Source organism: Teleopsis dalmanni, chromosome X, assembly GCF_002237135.1.
Source record: "Teleopsis dalmanni isolate 2A chromosome X, ASM223713v2, whole genome shotgun sequence".
NCBI classification, from domain to species: domain Eukaryota; kingdom Metazoa; phylum Arthropoda; class Insecta; order Diptera; family Diopsidae; genus Teleopsis; species Teleopsis dalmanni.
In genome coordinates, this window is record NC_051848.1 from 81,750,581 (window position 1) to 81,762,308 (window position 11,728).

Below are 11,728 nucleotides of genomic sequence, written 5' to 3' on the forward strand. Positions count from 1 at the left end.
CGTGTATTCGATTTTAAAAGCAAAAGCTTTCGAATTTTGAACTAAGCTTTTTATATGAATAAAACAAGTCAGACATACTTGCATTACATTAATTTATTGAATATTTTTTAAATATATCGACACAATATTTGCAATGAGTACACCCCGAAGTCATCTCATTTGGGTTCGTTTAATGCAGCTCCGTTGATTCTTAATAAATCGTAAATCTTTTGCTGAAATCTTCGCATTTTGTTTCGCAATTTCTAATGACTTAAGCAGCTGCCATTTGCCATTTTATGCTTAGTGTCGTTCTGTTCGTCAGATTACAAAATTCTTAAATTGTCATCTTAAACCGAAGTATGTCTGAGTCAAAAATTCTTGTTATTGTCGCTCATATCAGTTTTTTGAGTATTTTTTCATTTCCAAATCACGTTCACTTGCTGGATAACATTTGAACCACTTTCACCCCATTTTACCTTGATATAGCAGATAAAATTATATAATGTAATCAGTACATAGGAGCAGTGCACAGACGGAAATAAACAGCGTCTAAGAGCTTGAAATGGGAGACAGATGTCAAAAATGTAAGTATTTTAGACAAAATATAAAACCCATGTACTTAGGTAGAAGTGTGTGCTTAGATGTGTGGATATGTCTATTTCAGCGATATGTTAAAATCTGAATGGGATGGGATGTGTGTGGAGAGGTGTTTCGAAAAACATATTTAGCGTGAGTGTGCGTGCGCTGTGTTAACCTTATAAATTAAGTACAAAAGATTTAAGTGAAAATACTTTTGGCGTCATTTCGTGTCATATTCAAAATACCCGAAAACTTAAACTCTCGTAGTTCCTAGCACAACGACAGATACTTTGCCTTTTACACAGCAGTTCTAATACATGTCAGTAGCACTTCCATTTACGAGTATGCATATCGTCAGCTATGTGCGCTTATGTATAATAACGTTCCCCAAGAATTTATCACCTTTTATATATTTTTTTTATATTTTTGTAATAAAGTCGCATTATTTAAGTCTGTAGTGCTTAACTGGCTTATTTAGTTTAATTGCTTATGATAACACAATCCTAAGATACAAACGACAGACTTTTGAACTTTATATTGAAGTATTATTTCTGCAATGGAATTCATTTTTTTAATACATTCAACAAATCTCTTTTTAAAATTTGAATATCTTAAAGAAATTTAATTGTTGTTTTTCTTATGAGTTAATCACACGAGTAATTTTTACTTTTAAATAAATTACTTAAATCCCTTCCTCCATGCATTCGATTTTAAAAGCAAAAGCTTTTAAATATTAAACTAAGCTTTTTAAATTCATGTGAATATAATAAGTCAGACATATATTAAATAATTTATTGAATATTTTTTAAATATATCGACATCTTGAATCTGAACAAATCGTAAATCTTTTGCTGAAATCTTCGCATTATCTTTTTGCATAAATGCATAAAATAAGTTTCGAAAATTTTTTGAAAAAATATTTTAAATATTGCCGATTTGTCATAGAGAGAGAATTCAGATAATTTAGTTTACTTCTCTATTTGTAGCTTTCCATCGGAGTTACGCTCGTTAATGAACACTACAATGAGTTAATATCTCAATATTATCAAGCGAAAAAGCATGAAGGTAAAACGGACGGGGATTGCCCATAAGCGCTGTAATAACCAATTCAGTCAGTTTAGTTTCCAGCGACCCTTTCATGAATAGTTTGCTTGCGATAACATCTCGCCACTTCACTGAAGTAACGAGTATATGGTGTCAGTTTTGTGACCGGGTTTACATCTTCCATCGCATTAATATGTCCCTTCGCTGCCATATCAGATTTTCCTTAAACCTTGTTGCATTCACCTAAAATTCTAACCTACTAATGTTAAGGTTATTATCGGTAGTAGCAGATAATTGCAAGTCTCATTTTTTTGAATATACTTCTTACAAATGGCGCAAAATTTGACAGAAATGATACGGTTATGTTTATGTTAATTTTATTGAGCGTTAAAATGCTGCGCTGATAACAGAACAACAATATAGTACAGGCAATGCCTATTTTTCAGACAGTATACACTGTGACTTTCTACTATTTTCTATACTTAAAAGGATAAAGTTCAGAAAGCTAATAATGTCAAAGCTGAAACTAAAATCCAAATATTCAACGCCTGTGTTAAGTTTTTATTGCTGTATTGCTGCGAGTCATGAGCATTGACAAGATGGGCTATCCAAAAGTTTCAAACTTTCGTTAACAGATGTCTGCGACGCATTATACAAATATAGTGGCTCTCAAGAATATCAAATGAAAATCTTTGGCGACGAACTAACCGGAAACCAGTTGAAATAGAAATTCTAAAGCGCAAGTATGGATGGTTGGGCCATACATTGAAAAAATCGTCAAATGCTGTTGCTCACGTCGTGATGGAGTGAAACCCGCAAAGAGACCAGGATGACCCAAACAAACTAGTGAAGAACACTACTCAATGAAATGAAAAAGATCTTTGCCCAGCTTTGTTTTATAGCGAGAAAAAGGAACCAGTGGAATGATTTTGTGCATTCAATCTGTGAATAGACTAAGTTCATAAATTTACGATTTAAATCCTCCTGTCATAATAATAATAAAAAGATAATATTCTTCAGTAATGGATGAGGTAGAAGCGAAACCTGATGTGAGCTCAAGAGCAATTATAAAGGGGCGTTTAAATGATGTTTCTTAAACTGAAACATATGGCGATATAAGTGCATAATATTAGATGTATGCTATTTGCTTTGAAGGAAATGGGGTAAATACTGGAGAGAAGATGAACCATTTTTGAAAAATAACATGCCCTTGTTACTTTTTAATCACAACTTCTTTTACCTTTAGTCACAATTGTGTAGAGGGATGGGAAACATTTAATACATAATCTAACTAATTTTTTTTATTTTTTATCAATGCTAATTTATATAATGTAAATAAAATTTCAAAGCGGTGAGAGATTCATCGATTCCTATGAGTTAAAAAATGCCACCTGTTACTCGTGGTAAAATATATGATTTCTGATTATAAGATGGGAATCCACATTTATATAATCATTACTACGTTTAATTAGCTTTGTTATATCTTTATATCTACATAGTATTATACTAACAATTTAATAAATTAAGCTTACAAGGCAAGGACACTGCTTTTAATAATTTAATAAATAATAAAAGATCTTTTTAAAAATATTCACTTTTATAAATTTTAACTTGACATTCAAACATTTTAATGTTAAATCTAAAGCAATGCAATTGAATTTATTTAAATGCAACTACTGTCACAAATAATGTACTAGGGCGATTTGATAAGTCAGTGACTTTTTGAATAAAACAAATTTTTTTTCGGCAAATAAACATTTTATTTTTCTACATAATCACCTTTTAGCTCGATACATTTAGTCCAGCGTTTTTCTAATTTTCTTATTCTCTCCTTATTTGTTTCTGTAATGACTTCTTCATTCGACTCAAATTTCTCACCACCCAGCCATTTCTTTGGAAACAGAAAATATTCGCAGGGTGCTAAATCTGGAGAATATGCTGGATGGCGTAGCAGTTCGTATCCCAATTCGTGGATTTTGGTCACGAATGCTTAATCAGCACACGAACTTCACTTTTTTCCATTTTTGTGAAAATTCTCGAGATTGTCTGCCTTGAACGGCTATCAAACACCAACTGAACAACGTAGCTTGCTTAAAATTACAAAGTTTTTAGATTAGATTTTTAGATTACAGCTGACGGCACCACTGTTTCATTTGCGGTAACTGCACGGGAAATTCAAAAAGTCACTGACTTATCAAACCGCCCTCGTAAATCGTATTCCTATAGTTGTGTGAATCTAAAATATCGTAATGGTCTGAAGCATATATTTTAGGCGTGACTTTATAAAGAACATAAAAATTCTATTCTTTACATGAAGTGGATAACTGTAATGAAGATCTTTGTTCCCAACGATATGAGGCATAATATTTGAAAGTTCAAAGTTCAAACCACTTCAGTATGACTTTCGAAATAAATTCTTTGTTAAATTTTCATTTTAAATTCTTAAGATTATACGTATATTCTGACTTTTTTTTATTTCACTAAACGTGAAACAATGAAAAGTTTCTTTCGCTTATATAGCAGTCAGGACACAATTCCAGTTCGTACCTTATGGTATTTTCTTTCTCTTTGTAATATCTGTAAATATTTTTAAATTTTGATATGATAAGATTAAAACTACCATATAAGATAAAAAATTAAGACTATATTCACACTTTGTAATTAATTCTACTTCTTTAATCACTCAGAACTAATATAATTTTTCAAAAATTTATATCAATTATCTAAGGATGTATAAGAAAACATTTAGTCAGATTTAATTTGGCTACTAAACTAAATCTTCTACTACACATTTCACAATTATTTTGAGCATTGATTGTATGTATGGGCGAAGCTTGAATGGGTTGCTACATACAGTTAATAACTTTAAAATATCGCCCTAAGCGAAAAAGATTTGAACGCTAAAGCAGTTATAAATATTGTTAATAAAGACAAAATCCCACAACCCAAGTTTAAAATTGAATTTCACACAGAAGCTTCTAAGCTTGAAAAAAATGAGAACTATCCCATTTACAATCTACAGACCTTCACTGTAGAATTAGTATAGAAGACCCCCACAAATAAAATAGTCTGGTGCAATGCACATACTACCAAGAACATGGCCATACTAAGTCATATTGCACTCTACATACAATGTGCGTAGCATGTGGCGAGCTTCACCGTAATTCTGAATGCGACAAAAAAGTATTAAAGGATATCAACTCCAAAAAATGTAGTAACTGCGGTGGAAATCACATTGCAAACCACAGAGGCTGTCCTATTTATAAAGAACTCAATCACAGTTTAGCTCCACAGAAAAAAGCCCTGCGTAATCCTACAAGAAGCACCCCTATTAAATTAATTAAAGTACCCCAACCTTTATTTTTTAAGCCTGTTACTGTTACTCAGTGAATTCCAACCAACTCTTGTAACACGACATCATGACTTTCCCACAAAATTTCTTTATGCACCATCTATTGACATAAAAATTACGGCCAATGATCTTGTTCAAATAATTACAAACAAGTTTGATTGCAAAAACGCATCAGGATATGATAATATCTCACCCATCATGATAAAAAAAAACTTACCCCTTTTGACAATAAATTTAATTACAAGATTTTTCAATGCCATTATTAAATTTGGCTTTTACCCAACGTGATTATTATGATTCATGAATCAGGTAAAGATCCCACGCTTGCCTCTTCATATAGGCCAATAAGATTACTGCCATGGCTTTCTCAACTTTTTGAAAGTGCACTGCTTTTAAAGCTGAAACCATTCCTTGTAACAGTCAAAACCTAATACCCTCCCACCAGTTTGGTTTTAGTGAAAAACATGAAACTACTGAGCAAGTTATTCATATAACGAACGAAATAAGACACGTATTTGAGCTCAGAGAATATGGTTGCGCGGTATTTCTCCATGTTAAACAGGCCTTTGACAAAGTATGGCATAATGGGCTCCTATATAAGATACGCGGTTCTTTACCTTCAAATGTTCACTCAGTTTTAGAATCATATCTGTATAACAGAAGCTATAATGTTAAATGTAAATCCTTTACTTCTACTAATTTTCCAATAGAATCTGACGTTCCTCAAAGAAACGTTCTTGGCCCTACCTTGTATGCATCTTACACATCTGATATCCCAATAAATAGTTGAGTTGTCACCATAACGTTTGCCGATGATACGACAATTTTATGTCGAAACAAAAACGTTGTACTACCTTCAAACCAACTTCAGTCTCACTTATTTCAGGTGGAGAAATGGTTGTTAAAATGGCAAATTAAAATTAATGAACTAAAATGTAGACATATCATTTTTGCTTTAAATCGGAGTACATCTCCAATGATTTTACTGAATAACATTCCCATACCACAAGCAGATAATATAACGTATTTAGGTATTCATCTAGACAGACGACTAACTTGGTGCAAACATGTTGAAACCAAAAAAATTCAGATGAAGCTCCAAGCCTCTTAGTTGCCATGGCTCATTAATAGCAGATTTTCCCTTTGCCTAGAGTATAAAGTACTCTTCTATACCAGCATCACAAAACCTATGTGGACTTATGGTATCCAGCTATTTGGTAATGCTAGTGCGTGTTGCAAATATTCAAATTATCCAAAGAACTCAGTCAAATCTGAGAACAATCATATTAGGAATGAAAGTAACCACCGAAATCTACGAATTTCCCTATTTAAAGCTGAATTTGACTATATTAGAATAAAATACAATAAAAGGCTAGGCTGACAGAACATGTTAACCCCTTAGCAAGGAATATCGCACTTCTATTCATTACTTCCCACCTAAAAAGAGCCGTATTCTGATAAAGTTTAACTGCATTCCCATTGATCTAAGTGAGGTTCGTGATATAACAAGGTTTACTTATTTTATTTCATTATATTATATACAATGTATAGTTAAAATAAAAATTGTAATATAATGTAATTAGTGATAAGTTAATGTTAAGTATTTAAAAAAACAAAGAAAGTTTAAAATTAAAAACTTAAAGGTTGCCATTTTTGGTTCAACTACCTAGAAGTGTGTATCAAACCTGTGCTAAAAAAGTTATTAATACAAATATCTTATATTAAATGAATAAATATGGGATTTACAGAGAACTTAGGTAAGTGTTTAGTAAATTATATGTATATGTAAATAAAATTGATGAATCCATTTTTTTGATGGTACTGTCTTTGAAGCATCTTATATTGTACTTAGGTGAAGCCTTCGGTGGTATGAATTAAATGTTTAAGCTTTAAATCTATTCACAAATATATTAAAATATAGAACAAAAATTCAATTAGCAATTAATACTGAATTTATATCTAATAATAATGACCTTAAACTTCTTACTTTGGATCCGATGTTTCCATAAGTCAAAAGTTTGCTTGACACAATTCAAACAAATAAACATAAAAGAAAAAATACTTGGCAGATTTCGACATTGTTCAAAGGACCTGAGCCTTGTGCGTAAAAGGTTACAAAATATAGAAAATATAGGATAACAAAACGGCTGTTAATCTCCAACATCTCATCTATACGACTCAAAAAATATATATCAATTATTAATATTATTGAGATGGACATTCTGCTTTAAGTTCCTGAAAAAAAAGAAAAAAATAATAATAGTAGTATAGAAATTTATAAATTATATAGGAATACTAAGGTAAGTCTTTAGATTTGGACATTATGCGAATATTAAAGAACTGATTGAAGATGTGGAAAACAAACGAATATGCTTGCCATATTTTTTATTTTTTCTGAAATGGATTTTTTTTTAAAACTTATAATACGTATGGAAACAAAAAATTTATTAATTTATTGAATACTTATTTACCATAGTTACTATACACGGTTTGGTTTTCTTTTTGTTATGTTGCTATTTTGAAGGTATTTTCATTAAGCCTCTCTCATAGAAATCGTCGTTCTTATTGGCAAGAAATTAAGACAGTCGTCTTTTAACAAGACTCTTCAAGCGAAATTTTAATTAGAAAAATCGTTCGCTAAGGACAGGAGCTGGTGGTAGGTTTGGTGCTAGCTTTGGACTATAAGGTGAATGCATAAGAACTTCCCAACAAAGCTCTTGAAGCTTCTGGCTAGTCATTATCAATGTGTGTGGCCTGTTGTTATTCTAATGAAGCACAAAATCTCTCCTATTGTTCAAAGTTGACCGTTTGTGGGCGATTGCATCCTTCAGACGGCCTTATTGTTCAGACGGAAAGAACAGTTCCGAGTTAAGAGTTTTGCCGCGTAGTAGTTCACTTCCTGTCAATGCCATCATTGGCCGATGGCTTCACTACTGTTTCAGCAGACTCATCGCGATTCTACCATTATTGTTTTCGCTTGACGTTACCGTAAATGATCCACTTTTCATCACCAGTCACTAACCACTTCAAAAATGTTTCGATCTTGTTGCGATTCAGCACCGATTCGCCGATGAATATTCGGTCCGTGGGGTCAAATATCTTTTTGTATCCAGCCTTATTCAAATGGTTCCAAACGGTTTTTTGTGCAATCTTTTGCTCTTGGACAATCGAACAGTAAACAGTACTTATATGATGGTCTGACTCGACAATTTCCATGCCTTTATCATTTTCTACAATTAGCTTTCCACTGCATGGTGCAGTGGAATCGACAAAACCAAAATTCCGCATGATTAGCTATCACAATATCAGGATTATGAACTCTATTTATATTTTCAGCTGACTGGCTTGCGTTTTCGTCTTTAACAAGGAAAAACTGTAAAATATGATGTATTTTCTCTTTGCTAGTGTCCATCTTTGATGCACGTTCTAACAAAACTGAGTTAACATATTACAATGCCATCAAAATATTTTTTATTACAAAATTTCGACTAAAGAGCGCTCTTGCAAGAGACAAAGAAAACAAACAAAACGAATATATTAAGAAGCTGTCCCCAAACACGGCTAACAAAGGATCACTCTGGAATGCTCATCAAACTATAAAAACACCTGTTGAAGCGGTGCCTATGTTAAGAAATTCCAGCGGTGAATGGGCTCGCAGCGACGAAAAAAATCTAATGTATTTGCTTATCATCTGAGTCAAATTTTTCAATCAAATCCCTCCAATAATTTGAATTTACCAACTTAACACATTAACAATAATATTATCAACTTACAAATCTCCGCAAACGATATCAAGGTAACCATCAAAGAAAAACTTGTCTGCAAAAAAGCACCTGGACATAATTCTATAACTCCAATTATGTTAAAAAATATGCCTTTCGTAGCAATCTCATTCATTACAAAGATTTTTAACGCCATAATAAAATTTGGACATATCCCGACGGAATGGAAAAAAAGCGTTAATTATAATGGTTCAAAAGCCCGGAAAGGATACAACACTATCCGCATCATATAGACCTATAGGTTTGCTGCCTTGTCTGTCAAAATTATTTGAGAAAGTGTTCCTTGCAAAACTTATGCCTTTCCTCCAAGATAGAGACTTGGATAGAGACCATCAATTTGAATTTCGTCAAAAACATGGTACTATCGAGCAAGTGAACAGAATAACTAACGAAATAAGAAGTACTTTTAAAAATCGAGATTATTGCTCTGGTGCCTTTTTAGATGTTATACAAGCGTTCGACAAAGTATGGCATGAGGGCCTGACACACAAAATACGACAAGTACTTCCGCAAAACTCACACGCAGTACTTCAATCATACTTGATAGGCAGATCTTTTAATGTAAAGTACAATATGCACACAACTAATGACTTTACATTAAGTGCAGGAGTTCCACAAGGCAGCGTTCTTGGTCCATTCTTGTACCTCATCTTTACTTCAGATATTTCTACAAATACCAATTTAGTAATATCAACATTTGCTGACGATACCGCTATTTTGTGCCGACATAAGAATGTCGCAATCGCTTCCAGTCAACTGTAAAATCATTTGTACTCCATTGAAAGCTGGTTATCACTATGGCGAATTAAAGTCAATGAGCAAAAATGTCGTCATATAATATTCTCTCTTAACAGATCCTCATTACCAACTGTCACTCTCAACGGAATAGTAGTTCCGCAAACAGAAACAGTGACGTATCTTGGTATACACCTTGACAAACGCTTAACTTGGCGGAGGCATATTGAAACAAAAAGGACTCAAATGAAGCTCAAAGCTTTCGCTGGAAAATCGGTCATCAGTCTCCCTTATGTTTAGAGTACAAAGTCTTGTTATACATCCAAGTCATTAAGCCAATCTGGATGTATGGTTTACAGCTATATGGCAATGCCTGTTCGTCAAATGTAGAAATCCTGCAGAAGGCTCAAGCAAAGATCTTAAGAATGATAACTGGTGCACCCTGGTATATCAGAAATGAAAACATACATTTCGATTTAAGAGTTATTAGTCTTTAAGATTCTAAAACTTATTGTTAGGCTTTAATTTAAAGCGATTCAAAAAAGACATATTGTTAAATAAAAAAAAAGGTGTTTGGCAATACTCGTAACAGCTGTATGGTCAGCCAAGAATTAGATTAATTAAAAATATTGTAAAGAAATTTTTGCTGTTGTAGTTTACTATTTTGCGAAACCTAATTATAAGAACATTTATAAATAATTTGACTATTAACATAATAATTCTATAACACCCATAAATTGTTCATTAATCAGCAAATATGAATTCAAATAAAATTTTTGCGTCATATTATAACTACCCAGCGGCACCATTATGCCAGCGCTGAAAAAGTAAGCGAGGAGGTAATAGCTCTTCGTTTTTATTTTTCTTTGTTTTCGACATTTGTGTTTGACATAAGCAATTTCGGGGTTGAAATTATAAAAGAATGAAGAAGAAAAGCAAAAATAGTAAGTGAACTTAAAGTATTTGTTTGGAAAGTTTTGCACCAGTTTAAAAAAAATAAAAACATATTTTAGGAAGATTTTTTTATGCCCAAAAAATATGTATTCACTTAGGTAGAGTATCTAACATTCATTAAAAAACGCGAAAGATTAGGAAAATATTTTCTTGAACAGGTAGCAGGATTTTAGCGCCCTTTCTACTGTGCTAAGTAACCAAAGATATAATTTAAGTGAAAAAAATATTTCAGCAATGTTATTAATAAGATTAAATGAAAATTTATTTCAAAAAATATGTAATTAAAATTAAATATTTTTTAATAAGAAATTAAGATATTAAATTATTTCAATAACTTCGTTAAATTTAAGCTGTAATTAAAGATAAAAAATTAAGTGAAATCTAATAACAAAATTAATTTATGTTGTTGTAAAAAATATTTAATTTGCTTTTTATAACCTTACTAACGAATCTTAGTGTACAACTTACTATTAAATAAAATTTTATGAAGTAGTCCAAAATTGATATATTTAATTTTTTCAAAGTACGATCCGTAGAACCGATCCTCTTTACTTATAACATTTCGAAACAAATACTCTTTCTCTATTAAATTCATGTACCTATTTAATTTAACAAAGTTTTCAAGTACATTGTGAAATTAACTTTATTCTCATGTTTTAAATTAATAAACCTTAAAATAATAAGTAATATAAGCAATAAATGTAAATCTAATAATAAATTCAAAATTAAAATATAAATACAAAATCATTTCTTCAATAAAATATTTCGTATTAAGACCAAAATTAATACAAATCAGTTTTACGTACTATTTTGCTGTGATATTTGTCATAATATTGTGCGCTTTTTAAATCATCATTTCACACAAATGTGCAGTAGACATTTCGTCTCCGCACATTTGGGTGCATTTTTATTTTCGAGTCTGCACACAAAATATGCTCCTCGTATTCTTTTCTGCACACGTTGTGTGCGAGGGCAAGTTGGCTGCCGCACACACAATGTGCTGTGCGAAATAACTTCGACACAAACACCGAATGCGTGTGCGAGTTTTATTTCACTCCACCACACTCGTGTGAAATGTGCGTTTCGTTTGTGCACACAAGATGTGGCACTTAAGATGTGCACAAAAATTTTCGCACATCACATTTGTGGTGTGAAATTTTATTTAGAATCGCACAACATTTGTGCGTGGTGTTTTGCATTTTTGTGCACAGCACAGTGTTTTTCTGAACCCTGGTATATATACATGTAGGTAGATATGTATGTATGTACAGCTATATTTGGCATTCTTTTCATAAAATCTTTA

General features: G+C 32.0%; 1 protein-coding gene across 1 annotated transcript; it reads right to left on the bottom strand.

Annotated features, from left to right (window-relative positions):
• Window positions 1-7,918: 7,918 nt before the first annotated feature.
• LOC119688604 lies at window positions 7,919-8,242 on the bottom strand. The gene has a single exon (XM_038103277.1). The coding sequence runs from the start codon at window positions 8,240-8,242 to the stop codon at window positions 7,919-7,921; it is 324 nt and encodes a 107-aa protein (XP_037959205.1).
• Window positions 8,243-11,728: the final 3,486 nt, after the last annotated feature.

What these genes read in the sequence shown, in the direction of transcription:
- LOC119688604 (XM_038103277.1), bottom strand. Translation starts at nt 8,242, where the DNA reads ATGCGGAATTTTGGTTTTGTCGATTCCACTGCACCATGCAGTGGAAAG.